Source organism: Molothrus ater, chromosome 4, assembly GCF_012460135.2.
Source record: "Molothrus ater isolate BHLD 08-10-18 breed brown headed cowbird chromosome 4, BPBGC_Mater_1.1, whole genome shotgun sequence".
In the NCBI taxonomy this organism is placed as follows: domain Eukaryota; kingdom Metazoa; phylum Chordata; class Aves; order Passeriformes; family Icteridae; genus Molothrus; species Molothrus ater.
In genome coordinates this window covers 63,988,645-64,015,159 of record NC_050481.2, presented here as the reverse complement: position 1 = coordinate 64,015,159, position 26,515 = coordinate 63,988,645, and the positions used below count along the sequence as shown (strand labels likewise).

The window sequence follows — 26,515 nt, the reverse complement described above, 5'->3', positions numbered from 1 at the left end:
AGCTGGACATGAGCAGCACCCCTCTGCAGTCACTCGTGCCCACAGGCACCTCTCACTGCTCCCCAGGGGTGGGAGGCTGACAGGGCCCCACTATTGGATGCTTTGGACACAGGATTTTCCCTTTTGCAGACAAGTTCAGTCAGAGCCCTAAAAGGCTGCTGGTTGTTTGCAGAGAAAAACTGAGAAGAAAAATCAGCTTCCTACCTTAGAGTGAAACATGAGGGAAAATCACTCTTTACACTTCAGAACCTTCATGTTTAGTGAAAACAAGAAATGAAATGAGTTCATGAAAGACTAATTGCCCAGTTTGTTTTATGCATGAGCCCCAGCATTCCTAGCACATGCAGTTACAGCTTGTTTTCAAAGAGACCAATTACTTCATTAAAACATCATCTTCACACTTCCAGAGCTGCTTTAACAAGTCTTCTCCTCTTCATCCTTCTGGCCTATTATTTTACCATTTTCTGGTGTAAGAGCAAATGAAAAAGAAGCCAAATGGCAACATCTATAATTTACTAACAGCTATTAAAACCTGAGAATTAGGATCTATCCTTTCTCCACCACAAAGTAAAGGAATACTGCAGAACTTTAAACACCTTGGTGCAGGAACCAAGGTGGCATCTCAGGCAGGATGCTACAGCAGGTACAAGGATACCAAGTGGTTTGAAACAAGCCTGTGCCTAGGAACTTGAAGGGTAAGATCAGGAAACAATAAAGATGAAAGCTCTTTGAGTCGTCTTAATATTTCACTATGTGTAAGATATTCACGGAGGCCACAGAGTAAGTCTAGTTTATACACAGCAGAAACTGAAAGCTGAGTGATGGGGTGAGGTAAAGGGTGAGAGAAGGAAAGAGAGCTAAATCCCCCCAAAAGAAGTCAAAAGGATGCCTACAGAGATGATTTGTTCCAGACAAGCAACATAAAGCATAATTCAGTGAAATGCTGTCATTAGAAAATAGAGTTCACAGTAAGCTCTTGACTGCAGCACAAACCTTGGCTCCAAATGAAGGCATTTGAGCCATCACAGTCCCTGTGAGGAAGCAGAAAGCAGGAGTCTCCATCCTGCATGTGCAGGAGCAGAGTGCTGCAGTCCTGGCACTGGCAGGGAGATGCTATCGGGGTTGCCACGGAAACGGCAGCGCAGCCCCAGCAGCTTTGACTTTGCAGGCTCGGAGAGCTCAGCGAGGCTCTGAGAGCTGGCTCCTCCAGCTCCAGGCAGGGCTGGGATGGGGCTGTGTTTGAGGCTTTCCCACAGCCCCCCTTTCCCATCTCCCCACACACAGCCTGTTCCCTCCTCCTTCCTTTCAGCTCAGACAATGCACACAGAGGTCACTCCTCACCCATCACTTCCATCCAGGTTCCCCTCTTACATACCTGACATGCTCTGTGACAGCTCTGTGACAGCTTTTCAGTCTGTTTGAATGTTCTGGACAGGGGTATTCCCTGGAAGCAGAGGTATTTTACTGAAGTTCCTTTCACTGCAGAGGAAGCCTTGATATCCACCTGCTTTTACAAACCCAGAGAGACCTGGAAATGCTGTACAATTTGTACAGACCCAGAAAGGATCACTCCAGAGTTTACTGTAATTACTTTTTTCCCCCTGGAAACAGGTGTGATTCAGAAGGGAACTGCCATACAGAAGAGTCCAGCACCAGGTGAATTATTGCTGTCTTTGGCAATGCTGCTCTCACCTTATTATTATCCTCTTCACTCCCATTGTGATATCCCCAACAGGAAAACTGCTGTGAAACATATTGTATTCTGAAGAAATCCCCTTTTTGATTAAAAAGTCCCTTTAGGATCAATTTCTACTGTTCACTTATTCATACACCTGAAGGCAGCATTATTTGCCCATAAACATTATGCATGTTAATTCAAATGCAATCTTACATTTGTGTGCAGGTTTCTCATCAAGTTTCCCCATTGTTGCATCACTGAAGCCAAGACCCCAATGTAATGGAGCTGTAACACGTTTTCTGTTCAGTGACATGGCATCCCAGAGCCATGCAGCATTAGGTCCTCTGGAAAAGAAAATTAATTCCCATAAAACCTTTAACAGCTGTATCTCATACAGGGGACAGAACAAAGCAGCACTGGGCATTTATATTTCCCAAGGATAACTGTGCACAGAGATCCAAGGACCACTGTTTTCATTGCAGATTTGTATCCCCCACAGGAAAGATTATTCAGATGTGACACAGGCAGATCAAACATGCCTGATGACTGAAGTGGCCATTGACACAAGATATTTTGGGAAGGGAGATTTTCAGCTGGTGGCAAGAGATAGCACGAGGCAATGCTAAGTGACAGGCTGGTATTCCAGCTTTGATTTACCCCCCCTTCACAGTATGGGTGACTTCCATCTTCAAATTGAAACTAATTTCTTTCACATTATTTGCAAAGTGGGAAAGAGTTAAGCCCGGTTTGTTTGACAGGATGGCAGCTGTCACTCCATGTAAACAGAGCCCAAAATGAAAGAGCAATCCAGCACATGGAAGTAGAAAGTCCTGACACTTTAATTATCTGAAGAGATTACAAGATGAAAGTCTTTCTTGAGGCAAATGTATATTAGTATTGATATAGTCATTGTGCTTTTCAGTAAGAGAAATAGGAGTCTGTATTTACATAAGAAACTATAGTGTCTGAGATCTTTAAATATCATATTTATGGAAATGATTCTGAATTACAGCATTTACAAAATAAAAACAAGCTTAAATAAATATTCAGTGCATTAAATAAGATTTTTTCCACAGAAGCAACTTTTTGTGCATATTTATTTCACAATTGAAGTTTGTTGCAATTTTTTATCCTATAAAAGAAGCATTAAATTTCTTGTGTGTTTTTCTGTTTTTTTTTTTCCTAAAAATAAAACTGCAATAATCATTGCAATGTGAAGCCTGAGATTTAAGCCTGAATAAGTATCATTGCTTGCACCACATTACCCATCTCCCACCAATCACCCAACCCCATGCCTTTCCAAACTCTGGTGAATGCAGACACTCCAACCCAAGAGTTTCATGAGAAGGATTTCAGGGATGTAGTAACAATAAAAAATATAAATAAGTGAGGATAACACATCAGAGCTGACATTGTCTACAAACAGCATCATAAGGCTTGTGCATTACACATCAACTAAGTGAAGCTGTTTCGTCTGAATCAAAATGACAGTAGTGCCAAACTGCAGCACCCTTATATGGCTCATTAACACTGAACAGTAAACCACTGAGCAAAGGGAATGTCCCCAAAAAAATAAATAAAATTAAAAAAAAATTAACACTGGCCAGTTTTGCCTTTTCAGTTTGAGTGATGACCTTTCTCAGGCGTGATACCGCAAACAACTTCCTCACCCATTTTGGTATTTCTCACTTTGAAACACAGTGTGTAGTGCCACGAGTCAGGAAAGGGGGCACAGCAAAGAGCTCTTGATCTCGTTTCCTCTGTAACCACAGCACACACTGCCTTGCTTTTCATGTGGCCAACTCAAAGCAGGTCCAAATGCCTTTGAAACCTCAGTGCTCAGGGAGCTCTTGCTGCAAATAGTTCGTGCAAGATCATAGCATGAATCTGTGTGAGTCTCATTTCTTTCCTCTCTGAGTGGAGATAACAATTATTCCCTGGTGTTTCAAATAAATACAAATGTCTTCTGAGTTGTTAGCACGAGTGAAGTACCAGTATGCACTATTTTACATGGTTACTCTGCCAAATGTGGACAACAAGTACCCTTCTCTGGCTGACCATTCTGTAAGACCTTTTGGATATCTCATTACATATTTGCCTTTTAAAAAACCTCAGTATGGGAGAAATAATTTGTCTTGTCTACTCAATTTTGCTGCCAAACTCTCAAAAATATCTATTTTAATATGAATTAATTTATTTGGTAACCACTTCCTCTGAAGTTTGTTAAGTTTTAAATGCTGATATAGAAACCAAACTTCTGTGTCAGACTTTTATTAACAAAATTTAGCATAAATTAATCAGATTATAAATACTTCCAAAACTCCAAACTATGGAATTGGAAGTTGGAAAGATTTTTAGAAGACAATTTGGAGTTATTGCTCTGCTTGCTAAATAAGAGGCAACAAAAATATACTGTTTTAGGGCCTTCAGGGCTTCCTGTGGGAGTCACTGAAAATTTTGCCTTTCTAAATATTGAATACAAATCTGAAATAGATTTGCTTTTATTAGTCCTAGCATAGGTAGCAAAAATCTAGACATGGGCAAGTTAAATGGCAGCAGGTGGGAGAGTGCTGATGCCCACAGCCATGCTGGGATTCCAGTGGGCACAGGAGTGTCTGAGCTTTGGGACAGATCCACTGGGGATGGACTAATTAACTGGCTACTCTGTTCCTAGCATGTAAGATAAGCAGCAATGCCTGTTCAATTCTCTGAGCCCTATTTCCTTCCACACAGTGCATTTGTTCTGCATATGGCATCGTAACATTAATGTTATAAATCTATGGAAGACTGTACTGTAGCCTTAGAGCTACAGACGCCTCGTAGTTCCCTTTAGCAGCTTAGTAAAATGCAATAAAAACTGTCTGTACAAAATTTATAATAATGGATGTCAAAGCCTACGTGCCCTCACTGGGTCCCTCTTTCAAGTTAATTCTTGGCTTAGGTCAAATATATCAGTCCATGTAAGACTCCAGAAGACACAGCAGTAGTTTAATTTGTCAGATACCAGCTCTGTCACTATAGAAAGGAGTGACATGGAACATGTAACAGTGAGTGCAAACACGGACAGGCTTCATCTGGCCATAACGAGGTAATGGAGCAGAGTGGGAGGAACAGCGGGAACAGAAGATCTGAAAAACAAGAAGGGAAATTTCTCTTCAGTTCCTCTGAAGAACAGGATGGGAAGAAATTGATTTCAAGGGAGGGGAGAGAAGACTGTATGAGCTGGCACCAGCACCGTCCTCAGCACAGCAAGTGAAGGGTTCCAGCAGGCAATCCCTACCCAGTTTATCTGGCCAGGGGTGAGAGTGCCCAGCACAGACAGTAGCCAAGGCTGGCCTGTCCTCCTGTGCTGCTCCATCAGAGGTGCAAAGAAGCATCTCTCCCTTGGTTTTAAAGAAAGGCTAGGGGAATATTTGTGAATATCTCTGAATTTCATACTCCTGCAAGTCCACTACATGGTTAAAGAAGCAGCTTCTTCCTTTCTAACTTGTACCCCAGCCAGCAAGCGAAATGGGATTGCAGATTTCTGGCTTCCTGTGGTACATGACTGCTTTTTTCTCCCTCACTCCCTCTTCCACCCCCACAAACTTGCAAAGCAGCAGCCCTACACACCAGAGTGATCCTCCAAAGGTTTGGGAAGACAGCAAAGGGACACTCTGTCCCTGCAGGGTGCATGACCCCTGGCAGTGCAGGCTGCCCTGGCTCTTTAGAGCTTACAGCAGTAGTCCAGAGTGACTCTGTTGGGGTGGGGAATGTTCTAGGATCTCATCAGGGAATTCTGCCTTTAGCTTTATACACTTATTGCTGACCCTTTGTAAACATAAGCTGAGAGCTGGCAGCCCAGGCACGCAGAAGCACCTGTGAATTGAGAACCCTGGCTGAGTGTGCACGTTTTGCTGTGCAGCCAGGTTCTGTGGTGCACATGAATTTGCTGCTGGCTTTGGTGGGAGCTCCTCACAGCCCTGAGTGAGTCATTACCTTGCCACAGCTCCTGCAGTGGTGCTTCCTGCGAATGACTGTGAAAGGAGCCTTGCATGCAGTGCAGTAGCTGCAGACTTCATCTGGAACCCAGTCAGGAGGATCTGGCAGAAACACAGCAACAAAAGGGAACATCAATCAAAAGGGAATAAAACCAAACATGTGATTACCAGATCCACAAGGAAGTAGGGTGAGTAAAAAATAACAGCAGCTGCTTTCATCTGCATTTCTCCAGGTGCTTTGCAAACAGTAGCTGAGTGAATTCAGGATGCCCAGGAGGGCTCAACTCGCCTCTTCTCTGCCAGGCACCCACCTTTGGGCAGAGCAGATCAGGCATTAAAATGGCCCATGTCAGCTTTTGGACTTGAAATAAAATCTATCTTAGTCAAATGCAAGTCCAGGGAAAAGCAGATAAGCAAAATAAAGCAAGAAGACAAGAGATTATTAAAGCAGAACTGAATCACAAGTGTTTTTGTCAGTGCCACCACCATCAAAACAAGCTTAGAGCTGAGATCATTGCCAGCCTCTTCAGCCTTCCCTCCAGAAAGGCCAACTGCTTTTCTGCAATTCGGCAAGCAACTGTACAGGTAATAAACCCAAAGCCTGATTACCATCTGTTCAATTATTAGGACTCTTCCTGGAAGTCACCAGTAACTACAGCAAAACCACAAAATCAAGTGTACACAGCTCAGCAGAGAAAGAACTTGCCCATTAGCACGTACAGCATGTTTCAGTTGTTTATGTCTACTGTGAGCTCTCCAACCTCCCATAAAAGACAAGCAGGGAAATGATTTGGTTTTGGCAAGGCAGAAGGTATCGGGCTCCCTTCTGTCGAGCTGTTTCTGCTCACAACAGGCTGACATGACCTAAGAGTCTGGAGTTACAAGTCTAGAAATCATGAAGCTGACTGCTTAATCAAGTTGGCAAAAATCTAATGAGTGCAAAGCAAGTTCTGTCCAGAAGGAATCCATGGACAGGGTGAACATGAACTGCTGGGTGTATTTATCCAACTTCCCTGAATGCAGCCCCTTTCTGAGTATTATTTACAATTTGCAAGCCATGCAATTGCTGATTTATAAACCTGACAAGCAAGATCCCTGCCTCAAGGAGCATACTATCAAACAACAAAATACATGGTGCAGTTGATGCAGAGGTTAAGAGGACTACAGCTACAGGCAGAAAGATAATTAAATGAAAAATCCACTGTTTTGTTCCAACATAACTATGACCAGTTTTCATGTGTTTGTCACATTGCAACATGTGTCAAAAGTACAAAGGATGTAGCATTCAATGTAAGAAACTGCTCAAAAAGCAGATTAGTAAAAACAAAGAGAACTTAGAATTTGACTCAGCCTTTACAGGCTTCTCTAAACTATTTTAGAGGTTGAACTAGCTTAAGGAAGCTATCCTTCACTTAATGAGCACATCAGTCTGATAAAGGTTACACCTACAGGGCCAGTAACCAAACCCAGAGGTTGATGTGCAGAGAAATTACTGATGTGGTGGAAAAAAAGGAGATTGCACAGAGAAGCCTTCACCTCATCCCTGAGAACAGCTCACCAGGAAATGTTCTGTGGGGACACAAGGCTACAGATCCCTAGTTCAAAGCAGGGTTTCCTTCAGCAGCAGGGAGATACAGGACTGCCAGCTTAAGTCAAGCATTAATATCAGTGCAGCCAAGACATTTTTCTTTCCACTTTTTTTTCTTTTCTGCAATCTCCCTAGGCACTACATGTATCTTGCCCAGTGAAACTTACTCCCAATATCAGTTTATGATGCAGATTTAGATAACTTTGTCACTTTCTCTGATCTGAAACCATGGCAAGCCTGATGGAGAATCCCCATGTTCTCCATTCAGGAGGCCCCTTGGGTTATCACTATATCCAAAACAAAAGGCAAAAATATGAATCAATAACAAATTGTCCTGTTAAAAAATTGTCTTTATATAGATTCTGTTTTCAAGGATTTAACTATCCATTGATTCTCACTCATTTTGAACACAGCAAAATTTAGGAAATTCTCCAAGGTCTGTGCCACCAGGTCTCTCTCTGCAGGTCTGGTGGAAGCAGACTTGGTTAAGATGCTCAATTTGATACTGATGCTTTATAAGCTGCATTGCAGGGTGGGCTACCAGGTTCAAATATCTACTAATTCTAATATTCACAGAAAAGCCACAAAGCACAGGCCCTTTCTGTACCCCCTGCAGCATCCCAATGTGATGTGCCACTTCTGCAGCAGCTGGAGCCAGCATCACCCTTCCCTCAGACCACAGCTAGGTCACACACATTACAAGCCAACCCCAAAGACTCTGGCACGCATCAGCAGAAAGCAGCTTTCTTATCAGCTGTTTAGTTTTGTGTTTTAGTTTCTTTGAGGTGCTTTTTTTGTTTTCTTTGTTTTTTGTGGGGGAAAGACAGAGTTATTTTTTCTTCCCTCCCCTCTATATTTTTCAGTCGTTACCCGTTGAAGAGCAATGCTGAAAAAGTTATTTTTTAATTGATCTTACATAGATTTTCCTCCATGCTAAATAGAAAGAATAACTGCAAAAAAAACCCCCAAAACCCCAACCCCTCAAAAAACAAACAACAAAACCAACCAAACAAAAAAAAAAACCAACCAAAACAAAAAAAAAAAACAAAATCCAGCAAATTTTGATAAATAATGACCTCAAACTAACAATAATCATATAAGCTGTAATTCACAGTTACAGAAGCACTTGACCGACAGATGAATTAATCTGAAAACTTTTGTTTTTGTAACTTGGTTCTCATAAAAAACAATTCACAACTTAGTGGCAATGAACAGAAACAGCACAACCCTCTCCCAGAACACTCTCCCACAGCAGAGGGGCCCTCTCTGCCTCCTCACTGGTGCCACCTCAGCTGACTCACTGAATGTGAGCGTCACTAGGGTGGCCAAAGGGCACATGTCCCCAGACAGTGACTCAGCAGCAGGGGGCACAGCCGGTCCCGTGCCCCTTGCCTCAGGGGCTTCGTGCCCTCCCAACTGCTCACACTGAGATCTGCTGCACTGCAGCACACCCCCAAATAGTAACACTTGATTATGTAACAGCTTTTAACATTCAAACTGCTGTACAAATGTAATTGCTTTAATCCTCATCACCCAGCTACAGTCAGTGTGTGGGGAGAAATCAGGAGAGGGATGTCTTGCACAAAATCAAAGCGGTGCAGCACTGAAGTGACATCTGAAATGGGGAACTCTGGGCCACCAGCCCAAAGCCTTTCCTTCCAGCTGACTGACAATGGCCTTACACTGACTACAAACACCGAGCTGTGAGACTTGGAAATCAAATGCAGTGCTGGAGTGGAGCTGCAGTGCTCACCCTGGCAGGAAGGATGAAGCCCTGGTTCGGTCTCTCTGAGCCCACAGAAGCTCCAGTGGATGCCATCCTGTGGTTCCCTTCCCCAGCCTCATCTCACTCAACCTTGGGAGCAGCCCCTGACTTACACACATCAACAACTGAGTCACTGTGCTTTTTATAGAACAGGCCATTGAAATACTCCCTGAAGAGCCCTCTCCTGAGGGGAAAAGCTTCCATGTGAGGAGCAGAGAGTGCGTTACACAAATTAAACCCCGAGCACGAGCCTGGAGCTGTGCTGGGAGCAGGGCAGCAGCACTGCACCCACAGGCTTTTTATGTTACACTCCTTCTCCAGGCTCTGCTGCTCCATTAGCTCTGCATGCTGCAGCAAATAGCAACATCCAGTCTCTAAAGCATTATCTGCCTGTGCTTCGGGGATTTGGACAAGGAAGGGAGGGAAAACCTTGTTCCTCGGCTAATTGGCCCAGTGCTTTATCATGCAATGAGAGTTTGGAGAAGTCTGCTGGGAAATGGATGAAGTCCACAGCACAAACATCAAAGAGGAGGAGGAAGGGAAGGAAGGGATTAATGAGACAGAATACAGATATAAATTTTAGAAGAAAACATGAAAAGCATGCACAGGAAAAAAAAGCAGAGAAATGAAGAGAAACAAGTATTTAAATGAATAAAAAACAAGTTTAGAGAAAGGAAAAAGCACAAGATAAAATTAAATAGTGTTAAGACTGAAAAAGGCTCTTAACTATTCAAACATCTTGCATGACAATTTCTCATAAATCATGAAATTTTAGTCTTTTTATTTATTATGTAGCTTTTAGCATTCACCTTTACATGACTATGTAATGTCTACCTCATTAGCTAAAAAAAAAATTTCTACTCCTAAAGTTAAAAGTCAGATAAATCCAAGATGCTGGAGCTTTAAGAAAACCATAATCATGGACCAAAAAAAAAAAAAAATCACAGACACTGTAAACTGTCAAAAAGAACACATTAATTTGGCATTAAATATGTGCATTTGACATAATGCAGACCCATCTAATCTTAATCTTAGAAAACCAAGAAAATAATCTCTGTGTCTCAGAACACAAGAAGAAGAGAACATGGACTCCAGTCTATCAGCTGTGATGACTGAAACATGAGCCCAGAAAGCTGAAGTTTTTTTTGTGGTGCTGAGACTCAAGAGACCAACGCAGAGAGAGAAACAACCCCAAAAGTTGTTGGAGCTTGCAGAAGGCCTAGGCCAGCCAATCTGTACTCTGGTAGGAAACAAATCAGAAGCAAGCACAGCACAACACCCTGCTGAAGAGCAGCTGCTAAACCCTAAACTTGCGGTGTTTGTGTTACAGCCAGACAATTCAGAGAAAAGACCCCTTTCTGCATCTTTTGTTTTTATCAATTATTCCTAATGCAGAACTCCAACTGCAAGTTCCTCCTGCATTAGATTTCAGAGCACATCATGTACAATAACCCTGATTACACCGAAGTGACCTGCAGAGTTCTGCTCCCACAGCAGCCTGTGGAACTGCCATGGCTGCAGTGTTACCCTCACTGCTGCCAAAAGGGTCAGCTGGGGCTGCTGGAGCTCTCTGATCAAAGCAGGATTGCAAATTCTCACAGTTTAAAGCACGGAAAGTTGAAAACTAAGGTGACTTGACTTTACCCCTCACTTCAACTGCCACAGTAAAATGAACCTTTTTTGTCCCTCATCACACCTGATTTTCCACGTCATTCTGGGCAATCTCTGACTTTGATGTAAGATTTCTACCAGGCAATTGTACCAAAGTAATTTTTGTCCTTGCTCAGAAGATTCAGTGCTGATTACAGCCAGCTTGACATTTTTCAAAAAATAAATTTTTATGCTTAATATAATTTGATGAAAATTTTGGGGCTAAGGGAGAAAAGAGGTACAGACTTGTTAGCTTCAGCTCTGGTCAAATGGCTTTCTTAGGATGGAATTTCTGTGCAAATCTAGAAAGCTTTCACCAAGACACAGAGCTTTGCAAACTTGGGCTCAAGCCTCTACTCTGCCTGATTCAGCACCACCTTGGAATGATGTCTTGTGTCCATTCTGTCCAGGTACATGATCAACAACTTATTCTTTGGGCAAAATAATTATTTATATAAAATGGAGCTACTCTCATAGAAAACACTGGTTCCCATTGAGATATGGGTCAAATCTTTACTTTAGATCAGATGGAGCAGAGAGACTCTAATCTTCCATATAACCATCACTAGGAATATTCTCTTACCAATCTTTATAATATAGAGAAGTTGATAATGTAGATCTACATAAAAACATACCAGAACACTCAAAACATGAATTTATTAGACAAAACCTAATTAAAATCCCAGTTATGATGTTACAGAGTTGAATAAGTCTGCTCTTTACAGTATTTAGGGGATGTTTTCCCATAAGTACTGCATGGAATTCTCAACAAGTTCCACATAGTGCCAACAAAGAGGGATAGTCTTTGAGAAGGGAAAAGGCTCTGAGCAAGTTCTTAAAGCCTAAGTCAGAGTGAATTATTGCACTACAACCTAAAACCTGTAAGAATCCTGTAATTCTACATGCATGATTAAATATGTTCAGTTGAGTATAAAACATTGCCTCCATATGGAAATTTGGTTCCTCTCTCACACAGTGTAAGCAGAGCTGCTGAAAAAAGGAAAAAGTGAAAAGTTATGTGGACAGAACATGTTTGGCCACTGAAGTGTGCAACAGTTTAACTTCTTTCATTTACAAGGTGTTGCTGGTCATCATCATCATAAATAACGGAGTAACCACAGGCACAAAGAGGACAAAAGAAAAACTGAAGCATTCAGCTGAGGCTGACAGCTATCTCTAGAGCCATGGTGATTAGATTCTGCACATACAGGAGCATGGGTGGGTTTTTCTGACCCAGGGACTTAAAATGCAACAAGAACAAGAGCCTGAGCCTGCGAACTTCTGAGTTTTGGTTGTGCTGCTGGATAGAACGCAGTCAGAGCCTGTGACCAAACAGGAGTGGGTGAGATGGCAAGGGATCAGGGAGAAATAGTGTGTGCTGTGAAGCAAACAGATGCTAACACTACTTGGCACAAGCAGATATTTGTACTGGCAGCCACAGCAAATCCATTATGTCTGCAGTTTTTAGTAGGTGGTAGCAAGCAAGGCAGTTCTGTGCAGATGCTAGAGGGATAAGGAGTGAAGATGCAGGTATGGCTGCAGAGACAGCTGAGATGCTACAGCAAATATTTTCATGGAGCACCAACAGCTTCATAATGCTTGCTGGCTTCCTTGAGAAAAATTTCTAGATATCTCATGCTTATGCTAGGACAAGAAGTATGACTAACTTTCTTAGCCTGCCTTTAACTTCATTAAATGGATAATTTTAAATATTCACATTTCTCTCCATTGTAACAGCTCAGTCCTCATGACTAATAAGTTATCCCAAAATACATGTACAGTAAAACTCAGATTTGCCCACCTTTAGTATTAAGATCATCAAACTCACAAGGATAAATGTAATGCTCCCAAATATGGTGAGCAGGGTCACACTTATGCTTTATCAAATTAACAAACTGATAAATGAACACATAAAAAGGCACTAATTTTGAAGTCAAAAAAGTTAAGAAGTTACTCTGTGTGTGCTCACCTATATATACACATGGGAATCTGCTAAGCAAATACAAAGCAAGTTCTCTGTTAGGGCTAGAAATATGATGCCAGATGCATCAATGGCAGAAAGACACCAAACTTCCTCCCCAGTGTTTGGTGTTTCTAAAGCTGTACTGGATATTAAGACTGACACAGCTCTATCCTGATCAGGGATGCATTGACATTGGGTTAAATATGAGCAATTTTCTTATATTTTCAAGATTTCCTTTACATTGTGTGTGACCCATGCTGCCCACTCTCAGTCAGCTCTCATCCAGCTGTGGTTTGTCCAAGCTGGAGCTCAGGAACTTCCCAGCAAGGCTGTTCCTGTGCTGGTTTGTAGCTCACCAGGGCACAGGGAGAAAGGCAGTCCCATGGAAGTTCCAGCACATGGGCCCTGTCTGCTGTTACTGCAATTCAGAGCCCAACTTTTTTGCCCAGTTGTAGCCTGCCACTACAATTTGCTTTGAGTTTATACACAGAATTTTGTACTACACTTGCCAGCACTTCCATCATACAACCAGGACAAGAAATTTTACTGTATTTAAAAAATACTTATTGAATATTGCATAAATTAATATTCTACCATAGGAAAATAAAACTGTTTTACACTCTCTCCCGATAAATATACATAATTTTTAATACTTCATGAAGTACAAATGTATATACTTCCTTGACAAAAATCTTAGAGCATTAGGACACCAAAGATTAACATACAGACCATTGGCTTAGGCTTTTGTTTTGGAATGCCAATTAATCTGTAGTTTATTGTATTTCAACCTTCAGAAGGTCACAGGATTTAACTCTTAAACCCTTGCCAATGTCAGTTGGCTCATAATAAACATTCATATTTGTTTTATGTCCTAGACCAGCTGGTGGGTTTTATATACAATGAGAATGAGAAGTCTGACAAAAACAAGTGATTCATCTTCATAATGTGAGTAGAGGCTAAAACCTTCAGTACAATCTTAAGGCCATTATTTGTCCAGGTTGCTGGGCTTGCTTTCCATTTTTGGGTTTTTTAATACCATTGATTGAATACAATCTAAAACATTTGCTACATTCAGTTAGAGGGATTTATGTGATAATAGGGAAGAGCTTTCCTGGCAGGTAGCTGGCTGGACCTTCTCAATTTGACAGATACTCTGCCACAATGGCAGAAGGGAAGAGCTATGATGTGCTCCTTGGCTTCCAATTGTTTTCGCTTTCAGTTGAAATAATTGAGTGACCTGAGGTATAGAACTGATGTACAAAAAAGGAATAAATTAACTTTGATGCAGTGCTCTCAGTCTTTGTGTTGAATCCCCTTACAGTGATAACTGTGGTGTATTCCTGTACTCCTGTTGATGGCCCCTGGCCCAGATTTGGCCTGAAGGACAAACCCACCAAACTCACTGCAAGAAACAGGGAACAATGTTCAAGCAGCAAAAGTTGCCTTATCCACCAGACATCTTCCACCTGCACCCAAACATCATCCAAACACCACCCAGGGCCTCTTCTTTCTACACTGGCCAGCAAAAACAAGACACATGAGAGGTGTTGTAAGGGGGAAAAGGCACATGGCTGCCGAGGTTAAAATCTTGGTGGGAGTTTATGCCTCATGCTGGATGCCTTAGGGATGCAAAACCATGTATCCCATTAGCTGTCCCTGCATACCTCAGCAGAAAAAGTCTGTACAGTGTTGCCAGCAATGACAACTTGTCACCTGAAGGGACAGGGATTTTGCATATATTGGAGGTGAGGGGTGTTTCTAAAGTTCCCATAAATTCAGCAAATTGTCCCACTTCAGATGCCCTTTTTAGTAGCCTTTCTGTGACTTCTTGTGTTTGGAAGGTGGAGCTCATCTCCATACTCCTCAACATCCTCTGTCTTTTTGGGATACATAAAGTTCCTGCCCATCAGGAATGGAGCCAAGTAACACCAGACTACACTCTTCAGGTTACACAGCCAGAAGAGCTGCACTGGTTTGTAGATATTTACAGCATAACCACTTACACATAAGCCAAGGAAGGCTCTCAGAGAAAGCCTGCAAGGAGACTGGTGCAGGCATGGCCAAACCCCCCAGTGAGCCTGTGTGAGCCCCAAAAACAGAGTACCTGCAGGAGACCCTGCTAATTGGCTTGGTTTAGAGGATATGCTAGCATGGGACACTATTGGCCAAGGCAGCCAATTTCATCCTGGTATCCACATCTACTTATTCCAAAGGGACTTGCTTATCCCACAAAGATTTGCTTTCTACCAAGCAGACACACATAACTTCAACAAAAGCAACCCCCTGCCTGCACCTTTATTCCAGAATAGCAGGTGTTTTATCTCATATGCTATAAATACCACATATCTGGTTCTATTCACTTAGGGCAGGGACATAACTGATTGACACTGCCTGGGTCCTGCAGGCCATTTTGAACCTCCAAAGATTCCCCTTTATTGTGATGGCCAGAACGTCACCTAAGTACCCAGACCATGGTCCTCTCATTTCAGTAAATAACATCCCAACTCACTTCTCCAAACATGAACCATTCCCCATGCCAATAGCAGCTGCCATGAAAGGCTGAAGAACCTTAAAAGCTGAACAACATACCAGAGGAAAAAAAAAAAAAAAGACTCTGCTGTGACAAAATGCACATCCACTGTGAGAGGATTATGCAGCATCCTGCAGTTCAGAATAACTGGTTTTCAAGTTCTGTAAGTCAAATCACCGACAGCGTTAGCATTGATCCAAAACAAAAGACAAAGAATTGAAGTGGTAGAGAAGGAATAATCTTGCACTCTTTTGCAATACAGCCCATACATGGTAAGGATTTTGCTTAAAGATTTGTTCCTTCCTGCACCTTCTGTGACATTCTGAATTACAGCACAATAGAAAAATCAATTAAAATGACTACTGAATAGTTCTTTATCTGCCTCCAAATCATCTTCCTCCAGAAGAGATAATATTTCTACAGTGCATTATACATGAATTAGCCCTGCTGTTCTAAATAGATTAGATCCTTTAGCCTGCAGCTTCAGAAGAAGGGTAAGCAAGCAATCCATGGGTTTTATATAAGCACAAAATAAGTTATAAATATGTAGTATTTATCTAAAATCTAATCTTTAAGAGCTCTTTTTTTTCCCTCTGTGATTTCTGATCTTTATTACAAATGACATGAACCAATATTTCTTTTCTGTTGGTCACCACCCTCCACATTCAAGCAGAGGCACACACTGCTTTATCATCCAGCTCTGTCATCCTGCATTCCAAACCTCTCACTGGAAGGACAGTAGTGTATGTGGACAAATATATACCAATACATCAAAGTTTTAAAGCACGAGGAAATTACTACACACTTGAGTTTCTGGGAAGCTCAGAGACAGTTTCATAGCTGATGGTTGTCTTGTACTTCTCACTTGACCACAGACACATTATGGCTCTGGTAATTGGGCTCCTGGTGTGCTGAAACCACCACTTAGCCTTGAAGATCAAAGCTGATTGCTTTCTTGTTTGCTCCATCTCATATATCTCTTTTTTTATTCTTTGACTGCAAGTGCTCTGATATCTTTTAATCCATTTTTTATACTGAGTTTGTCAGAATAGGACTTGAGCACATAACTAACTCTGAAGAAGCTCAGATTAATAAAAGAGAAACAACTCATGAGCTTTCAGAATACTTGAACCTCAACCGAAACTTGGAGACTTACATGCATTTTTCATTCTTACCATGTACTCAGGGAGATTTGGGCAACCTCAGCAGACTTACCTAAAGCTATCATTTTCTTTGAAATAATATGGTGAAGAATGTGAAAATATTAGCCAAAATATCTTGATCGAAGACAAAAGTAAAGAAAACATGAAAGGTACTCCTACCTTGGGATAAAGCAGCACATCCACATGCAGCAAACGATACAAAAACCCTCTCAAGATTGGCTGACACCTTACTCAGGGCTTTGCATCTCACACAGCCCTCAGAAACTCATCAGATGTAACATCATACACTGTATTAAAGCCTTTTCTATACAGACCCTTTCTGCACTGATACAGAGCAATTCATAGTGAATATGAGCATTTGTGGATAAGAGTTTCACGAGGCTGTTAGAAAAAACCTGAAAGAAATATGCTCAGTTTACCTTCTGGTTTTGTCTCTAAACCAGCATGACAACATTTTATACTCACTTTCCAGAGCCAAACATTAAAAGACTTTTCATTTTAATGATCACTTTTTTAATACATCAGTGTTGTCTCATTTTAATTCTTAGAAAAAAGAAAATACCTTCAAAGTCCCCATCTCTGGCTTTTGCTGCAAGTTCTGAGGATGATATACTTTCTTGACATAAAGCACAGTCTTCCAATGCTGCATTCCTTAAACCATGATTAACTGTAAAACAATTCAAAAAATACTCATATTTTTCCAATTTTCACTTTAAAGATTCATGTTAGAACTTCTGGGATTAGACCACAGGTACCACCTTCTTAGACTTCTTGCTTTTTCTCTACCCTGACACAAACAGGGACTTACAAGTCTCCTATTCTACTTTGGGATGACAACAGAAATGAAAGATGCTGCTATTACAGGACATGCAGTCTTCTTCCTTCTGCTAGTTTAGCTGCACCTACATTTTATTTCCCAATTCTTAACTTGGATCCTTTAAGACAAGTAGATTTTGAGAACAATGAGAGAGTCCCAAGGTGAATCACACACATCCAATCGCACATATCAAAGAGAAACTTCACCCCAAAACTCCCATTTTTTCGCTCATTTTGTTTATGCTTACTTTTGTCAATACCACCTTTTTTAATGCAAGAGTTCATCCATTAGAAATTACATCCATCCAAGTACTATTGATTAATATATATTTCTCAGTGATAGTTCTTTACAGCTCCAGTTTCTTTATTACTGTTATTTGAAGGTTCAGGAGCTCTTGTGTTCTCTTTCTAGCAATTCTGTCTAACCCCATTTATTTTTATTTTTTTTAACAATAAAAAAAAGCCAGTCTATTTTCACATCACGACAGGCTGCCACCATAAAACTGTTGTGGAAGTTTCAGCCAAAAGGAACAGAAGACTGTAATGCATGTTGTGCATTATCCCACTGCAGAATTGGACTGGAGTGTAGGTTTTTTCTGCTGACTTGATCCAACTTTTTAACTAAGTGTTTCACATAAAGAACTCAATGCTTTTAAATGAAACTGGGAGAAAGAAAAAGTTTTCAATCTGGAGGAAAGGAAGTAGGAAAATAAAAAGAGCTCTGGTCACTTTCAGGTGCTGGTATTTCTAATGATAACAAAGGACAAAGGTAATTGCAGCCTTGCTGGGATGACACTGTTATTCTTAGATAAGTTAGCAGACTTGCCACTCAGAAAAGAAAATGTTCACAGAGTAAAAAAAAAATCTTTTGTTGGTTTATGATCTAGCTCTGGTTCCATTACTTTAATTATCTAGAAGTGAAATGTGGTATTTTTCTATTTTGAAGCCACATTCTTCAATTTGTTCAAGAGAGGACAGATTTCAGCATCTTACTGGGCATTCCCATCTTAGAGTCTGTTCTTTGGTAATTTAAAATGTACCCAGTTTTTTCCTGGGGAGGGGGAATCTACAAAGTCCAAACCCTGCATAAATCATGGCTATAAACTCTATGGGCTACAAACACTGTGCTGCTGTTAAATAAAGGAATCTGGAAACAGCAGATGAACTCTGAAGACTTGAACTCTTTAGTAATTTGCCTTAAGACAAACTCCTGTGTTCCTAAACAAGACTTCATCCTGTTTACAGTCTGTTTTCACGACTCCTTTTAAACTTAGGTGAAATCACTGTACAGTGAATCCTGTCAAAAAGATAACAATATGTTGGGGGAATTTGTGTCTAATAGGTTATGGATTCCCACTGGGCTACCAGCAGAAATGCTTTAGAGAAAACAAATGTTTAGATCTTTTACCTTTTTTCTGCTTTTCTTTGTCTTCTGTTTCAGGTTTGGTTGCCATAACTTCAAACAAGGTCTTTAGGATACTTCTCAGATCACTAGCATAGTTTGTCTGCAGCTGGTCAGCAACACCTTAGAGTTTGAGAAAATGGGTAAATCAATTCTAGACTGTTACACCATCCTTTAAAAAAGTATTTAAATCTGCCTGTTACTATCAGTAATGGTCTCACTTATTTTAAGGGGATCACTTGCTCACATTAGGAATAAAAATTGAACACCTGATTAAATTGATTAAACTAACTCTCCTTAATGGCCAAGCTACATTCAGGTTTTTATGCCACTGGCAAGCCAATACATATATTCCATATCCTTTGGCAGGAAATACTGAGAGATTCATTTTGCATGAAAACAGAATGCTAAGTCAAATTTCATTCCTTGAACACAACAGGGCATCACCAGAGAAAAATCAAACCTGATATAAATCTAAATTCTTCAACACTACAGGTCTAAGATGTCAGTATCTCTGACTCTCTAAGTTCCAAACAGGTAACAGGTCCTTTGAAACCAGACTGCAACTTAGGCCCCAAAACCAGAGTTTTCCTGAAACTTCATCTCTAGTCCTTTCTACCACAACTTGATGTGCAAAAACTCAAAAAATTAAACCAAAAACCCCCTGAAAAAGAGTTTAATAATTCAGTGATTCTCATACCTGAGATACAGACAAAAAGGCGGTGAATAAGATCGTTACTGCCATGAAATCTAGATCTGATCTTCTCTCTTGTGGCAATTTTGGCAGCCTGCAAAGCCAGCTGGATTTCTTCCTGATCAATGTCATCAGATGAACAAGAACTTGTCATTAAACTGCTGTCAGAGAAAAAAATAATGTAAAGGAAAGTAATGTAAATCTTCACTCAGTTGTTCAGGATGTTCAGCAAATCCTAAAGGATTTATGACTCAGGCAAGACTCTATAGTAGCAGAACTAATTGCTGTAAATTCTTATTGAAGTTAATCAGCACACAACCAATCACCAGCACGTTTGATTTTCACTCTGTAACAGCTGCAAAAAAACTTGAAGCAGAAAATCACTTGTCTGTATTTCACTGCATTTTTCCTTAGCTGTTACAAAGTGCTGCACCATTTTTCATATTAACTTCTTCTAAAAGCTCAATTCTGAGACCATAACTCCACCAAAAATCCTGAAGGGGAATATCAACCTAAAAATGTGAAGGTCAGTTCTGAAGTCAACTTAGAAATTTACGAACATGGAAATTATCTGAAAAAAAAGATAGAAATTCTGAATTATGTTACCTTAATATAGCAAGAACAGAATCTAAATATAACTTCACCCAAAAAAATGGAAAGAGCAGCAATAAAATATGATTTACACAGTAGAGGTAGGTTAATTCCCTTATAAATGTAACATTAGAAATAGCTGAAATGTCAAACTATTGTGAAGAATGGCTCATCAACTCTAAAGAGATTTAAATGTGCCACCAAATATCTACTCAAACTTTTAATTTTTTGTTAAAAACCAGATGCCAGACATTCCCACACTTTCACCACCCCCACCCCTACCAACTTTTCTCTTACAGAGAAGAAGCTTGAAACAACCTGAGACAGCAGAGAAGCCTTGGAGAGAATCTTCAAATATCAGGAATTACCTTAAATATTTGTAAATCAAGATGTTTAAAGTAGGAAGCACTTCGGGGAAAAGCAGCACTTTGCCCCTAAATACTCTTAAATGGGACTAGAGCACAGGATGTAACTACACTGAATTCCTAAGGATTCACAGTGCTGACCAGGAGACAGGAGCCTTCTTATTTGACTGCATTCAAGTCAGAGGAAACATAAAACCATTTTTCTCCACATACTAGAAAGAAATTAATATAGCAAATTATTACCAAAAAAACTATACTATTTTACATAAAATCATACTTTTGATGTCCAAAACTCCAACACTCTTTACAGACAACTACTGTGTTAAGAGTTACTAACTGCATGTATAAGTAGAATGTATAACATAAAAGTAATTTCTAACACTAACATTTCTAATTTGAGTTCAATCTACTTTTTTCAGGTACAGAAACATTCACCATCTTGCAGATCCTGTCCTTATGGCAGTATGCATGGATAGTTATTTTGGGAGAAGACACACAGGTAACATCACTATTTATAACAAGATTTTATAGGATATAGTTTTCAAATTCTACCTGTAAGCTCCACAGGTAATCCTTTGAAATATAAAAAAGAAATAATTATGCCACCCCATCTTAAAAGTCCTAGGAGAAGAGACTGAAAATAAGTAAGTACTGGAGATTAGTTATTGACAGAATTATTGATGGATAATTGATAATTGGTAACTCGTATAGCATGAGTATCTTAACTGGCCCCCCATTCTTTCAAACACAGAGTAAAGACCAGGCCTGCAGGAGACTCATTTTTTTCAGGTTATCTGTCACTACTAACAAAAGAAAATTCTTGCAAGAAGATGTTATTTCTATGTTTACAGTTTCAGCAGCACTATGACTGACTGGGCTTATCAAAGACACTGAGAATGAAGTGAGAATTCTCTTTCAATTTTCCTTTGCCTTTCTGTGGGGGATTTAGTAGATATTAGAACAGCAAGCCTGCCAGCATGGAAAGGCCTGTGTTCAGGACAATGAAAAGGTCATGTACAAATGTGGCTTACAAAGGAATAAACTGAAAGGCAGCAAGAGCCAGGAGGAGATTCCTGGCTCACAAGGGTGTGCAGTCAGAGGATGCCTGTTCACACAAACCCTCTCACACACAGACAAAGGACTGTGCCTGGCAACACAGCCAAACAGGCTCTACTTTTTGTTTTACATAAGAACTTTTTTAGTGATACACACATATGCACCATAAATTGCTCTCCAAGGCAAGCATGGACCTCCTGACAAAGCCAGATGCAGTCTGTGTAGTTATTATTTTAGAAGTTAATGTGAATAACCCAAATACAAAGGTCTCTCAAAACTCCCAATACACAGAAACTTTAGTGCAGGGGAAAAACAGGGCCACTGAATCAAGGATGACTTTTCCCTCCAAATCACAGCTGAAGAAATATTTCAAAGGAAGGTGTTAAGTGGGCAGAGAGCTGTGAAGAGTGCTTTTCAAGAATATAAGCTTCTTGGTCCTTTGCTGTTTTGCAGAAAGGAAGAAAGGCTCATTCCACAATCCTGACCAATTTTAATAATAATGTTTGCCTTTCTGAGCCTCCTCCAGCTGGGACGAATGCAGTTTTACCTACTTCATTCAGGAATGTGGTTTGACCTACTTCCATTGCAGACTATTCTGTCAGGTTTTGTGGTGTGTCATTAAGACTGGCCATGTCACCACAAGACTGGCTGGGACTCTTTTTTTCCCCAAAATGCCCAGCAGAGAGCACATGTGAACTGCTCCAGCACTGTGGGATGGAAGGTCAGCATGTCTGCACACTCACATTTATGACACATTTTCATATGCATACTCCCATGTTAACTACAGTAACCACATATAGGAGGTTCAGAAAAGAGGATATTTTGTACTTGGATTGCTTGTGCTGCTATAAAGCAAAAAAATTAATATTCCAGAAAAATTTAAAACTGGACCTAAGAATTGCTACAGAGTCAGCAACAATTACTCTGCCTTTACCAACACAACCAAGTCCAACTAAGACAAAGATGGCTCTCAAAGAACATCTAACAACCATCAGTTCTTTACTTTAAAGTATATCTGCTAAAGAATGTAGCCAAAAAATACAATATTGTAGAACCAGTAAGAAATACTGTAAGAACAGAAACACTGCAACTGTTTCAGATAAACAGCAAAAGAGACAGCTATTTTTTAGTATTAGAGTATCCCAAACAGCAATGACTGCATCCATGCAATTAGATTCTAATGATTTTATAAATAGATATTATAGAAAACAAATGTGAAATGTGATCTACAAGGTGCAGCTTACCTTTTTTTTTTTTTTTTTCTACTTGGTTTGTGTAACATGGATAATTTGGATCAACATTTTCAGCCAATACCAGATGTTTAGGAAGCGTTTCATTAATGTCAGACTACACTTGGATCTAGAATGTGTCACAGCCAGCATCCACAGAATGATGTCTCATTGCACAACACAAACAGCCATACTACTGCCATAGACAAGTCCTCATTTTCTCAACTATTTGGTTGAAAGGAACATTGAATAACCCAATGGACTAAGTTACAAAGAGGTAACACCAAAGTACACATGGAATCCCTTGTGAAACATTTATCATATACACAATGCTTATCATGCATTAATTTTTCAGACTGTAAAAACACTGCAAAGCTAACACATCTGAAGGTGAATATAAAGAAATAAGATGTTATGTCAAAGGTTGATTCCAAACAATAAATCTGCTTTTATCTTATAAAGGAACAGATATTCTGTGGCAGATAAAATGAATTCATGAATTATCTTTTTGTTTAACTTGGCTGCAGCCACGCATTTTAAAATCACACTTTATTTATTACATGAGAAGAGTCATTCGACTCTTCCAACACTTTCAAGGTGTATCTCTACACCTTGCCTGCTCTCAAGGCTTTACTGTGAAATTTAATCAAATATGTACAAGCAAACAAAAGCCAATAATGTAATTGTACACAATTAAATCTTTCACCAAGATGCAATCTCCTTGATAGCTTTTGTATTTCAAAGGACACTTTGAGCCAGTTTAAGTAGCAGTACTCATACATAATGGAAAACAGGACTGTGGAATAAGAAGGTTATGACAGACATTTCAGGTAACCACCTATGACACTGTAGGCTTTGGGCTGTGCTTGTTGGTCATTGACATTCATCCAAAATCAGTGAAAGCAGCAAAGTCTAAACCCAAACAACCAAAGTCAACATTGGTCCAAATTTAAGTATTTTACATTTGTGCTAAAACACAGCAACAGCTGTAGAAATCTGTGTCCACTCACAGATGTCTCCTTTTAAATTTGTCTGGAAATGTTTGGTTCATTAAACCTGAAACGTGCTTTGTATGAATGCAGATTGTATGAGATTCTCTGAAAGAATTTCTCATTTGTGTTATTCACACACAAACCCTCAGAGTATCTTAAAAATGCATTAAATATACAGCAGTGACAAACAAAAAGAATGTAAAAGCTCTATGTTTCAAAAACAATGAATACAAAAAAATCAAGTGAATTTTCACATTTTCAAATTAATTACAAAAAACTTTAAAAAATACATGGCTTGGTTTTGTTTCTTTATCTTTGAAATTTTAAATCAAAAGCAATAGTGGGTCACTTCTTGCAAAGGAGAAAGCCCAGCAGACCCATTGTACTCTACATCACAGAATCAGAAATACGGGATGCAATTATGTCACTAAATTTAAAAGGAAATTAAGACCACCCTTTAAGTCTCTGATTTCAGAAAAGGTCTTCAATGACAACTGATTTTCAGGAAAAGATCTCAGAAGATTGTCAGTGGTGCCTGTAAACAGAGAGGGCTCAAGTTTCAGCCACACAAACTCATCCCAAGTAGGTCCAAGAAGAAAAGTCTATAACAATATTACAAATGATTACTAGAAAAGTGTTAATACATAATTGAGTGAGTAACCTCACCATTTATGTTATCCAAGTACCTGTGACATCAGGGATTCCCATTCACTTTCTCTGGGCATCTCCAGCAAACTACACAAGCAGGGGCAGAAGTAGAATTTAACTCTGTGCAACAAAACAGATTAACACCTTCCTGCTGTAGTGGTGAGTGACTCCACTTCTCAGTGAATTCAAAATCCATGCAAGAATTCCATCCATTAATTGGTACCATTCTGATGCAGAGATTCACCCAGAGATGCATTTTAAGACCAAGGTACTCTCTAGGATAGCTTGGTAAGTGATGTACAGCAGCAGGTGAGACTCTTGACAGTAGAGAAAGGTGAAAACTTTCCAAGAAGTTTTCTGTGATTTCACACATTCCTAATGTTCTACAAAGGACATTACAGTCATAAACCTTGCTGGAAGTTTTTACAAAGGGTCAGTAGCCCAATTCTTAAATACAAATTAGTGTTCATTTAAAAATTGATGAGAGACTGTCTATGAATTATAAAACAGTGCAGTTCTTTGGACTTAAATTATATCAATTCATTTGCACTAGTTGGCCTTAACAAATCTCTCATGTCCATTATTTAACACCACAGGTATTGAATAACTAAAGATATATACATGTGTGTCTCATGTATGTGAATTTCCTTGTATACAGAGGTACATTTAGAATATTCTAGTTCTTACAATATTTCTCAAAACACATTACCACAACTTTCATTGTTCGCCCTTACAGAGTTTAGCACAATGGCCACCTTATGCTCTAAGATGTACAATATCAATAACAAACACTTTTTATCCAATCTACAATATTTAGGATTCTCTCCCATTTGAATATTTTCATCCTTATGGTAAATGAAAAAAACTCAAACCAAAATGTTTGCAGGCAAATCTATGTTACTGATTGCATACAATTTCTAAAACAACTTCAGCAAGTTGGTACATTGCTCCCACTGATATTTGAGTAGGCTGTAACTGGAAATCTCACCAAGGCAGTAGTCAACTCTGGTTTCCAGTTTGCTAAAAAGAATAAACAGCAGCTACAAAGGCCATGTAAAGGTTCAAACACAATAGTTCAGGGAAGACAAAGTTTGCATCCATGAGAAATGACAAGAGGAAAATTACAGGGGTTTCGGTAAGAGATATGTAATTCCCATATCAGTAAGATAAAACCCCAACCTACTTCCCATCCTGCTTTTTGCAGTACCTCTAGTGTTTCTTTTTGGATACTCTCAGCAGAAACACAATAAACAGTAGGCTAAAACCTGTTGTTCTAACATGTGCTAGTTTTGATATGGCTGGAAGAGAAACTCTGAGAATCCTGGCTTCTTACAAATATTTTAACTGAACTGAGTGGCTACACACTCAATTTTAGAGTCACTTAAACCCAAGCCAGAACATTATATGCTATTATTTAGGTAATAGCATATAGTTTTTTAGCTAAGGACTATGCTTTAAGGAATGACCCCAGAAGCTACATTTAAAGGAGACTAAAAAAAGCTTTAATGCAGAACTTTATTTCTTGTCTTTGAAAACCCTAATATTTTTAAAGTCGAAAGGGTTTTAAAATATAAGCAAATTATAACCCCTTAGCTATTTCCTCTCTCTTTTAAGAGAAACAGATCAAGAGGGTAAAAAACCCCCACCAATCAACCCAACCACCCTTAAAGCACACCAAGGCTTCAGAACTTTGTCTCGAGAAAGCAATAATGTAACTTTATGCAAATCCCTCTAGCTAGAAATCACCAAAAGAACTTGAGTGGACAAGAGTATTACCCCATGTGCGAGCAATGCCCAGCTCCATACACAGGACATGTGCTAAAAGCCCCATCTGCTGTCAACCTCCTGAATTCCTCACTGGGGGGGATTTACTTTTCCTACACTGCAAGACTTGCAGAAGCCTGTCCTTAGCTTCTCCTGCCCCTGTAGAGGTGGGCAATCTGAGGTTGGCTCAGTAAAATAAGGAATTTCTCTAACAAATTCCCAGGTGCTATCTACAGTCAGGAAAAAGTCCTGAGCATTGAACTCTGTCGAATTTGAAATCAACAGCAAGAACTTCTGCTCCAGACCCTGGCAGCTTCTGTAGCTCCCCACTCTGCTGGAAGAACATCTTGAATCTTTCCTCAGCTGTTCAGACCTCAAACTGCAGAGCATTCTCACTTGGACTTTGCAAAATCCACAGCTGGTAAAGTAGCATCTTGCTAAACAGATCCACTGTAAGAAACTCAGCCTAGGAGAACTTATGGCTTACTCAAACTCATCAACACTCTGGACTGGGTTTTCAGATGAATGCAAAGATAGAGTATTCCAAATGGAAATTAAAATAAACAACACAGCCAGTGCAGAATTTATCAACTTTAACAGTGCTCTCTCCCAAATAGCTTTTTTGATCATTATAGATAAAA

At 39.8% G+C, this 26,515-nt stretch overlaps 1 protein-coding gene across 4 annotated transcripts in view; it reads right to left on the bottom strand.

Annotated features, from left to right (window-relative positions):
• Positions 1-2,493: 2,493 nt before the first annotated feature.
• The window catches only part of ZFYVE28 (zinc finger FYVE-type containing 28), a 146,334-nt gene continuing 122,312 nt past the window's right edge, over positions 2,494-26,515 (bottom strand). For 2 of the 4 annotated variants that reach the window (XM_036382413.1, XM_036382415.1), the window contains 5 exons: positions 19,236-19,390; positions 18,542-18,658; positions 16,880-16,984; positions 5,657-5,760; positions 2,494-4,806 (listed from right to left, as the gene is read on the bottom strand). In XM_036382413.1, coding sequence (XP_036238306.1) covers positions 4,675-4,806; positions 5,657-5,760; positions 16,880-16,984; positions 18,542-18,658; positions 19,236-19,390 — 613 coding nt within the window. In that variant the 3' untranslated portion in view covers positions 2,494-4,674. The remainder of the gene's footprint in view (positions 4,807-5,656; positions 5,761-16,879; positions 16,985-18,541; positions 18,659-19,235; positions 19,391-26,515) is intronic. The other 2 variants (XM_036382414.1, XM_036382416.1) reach the window with 1 other exon arrangement.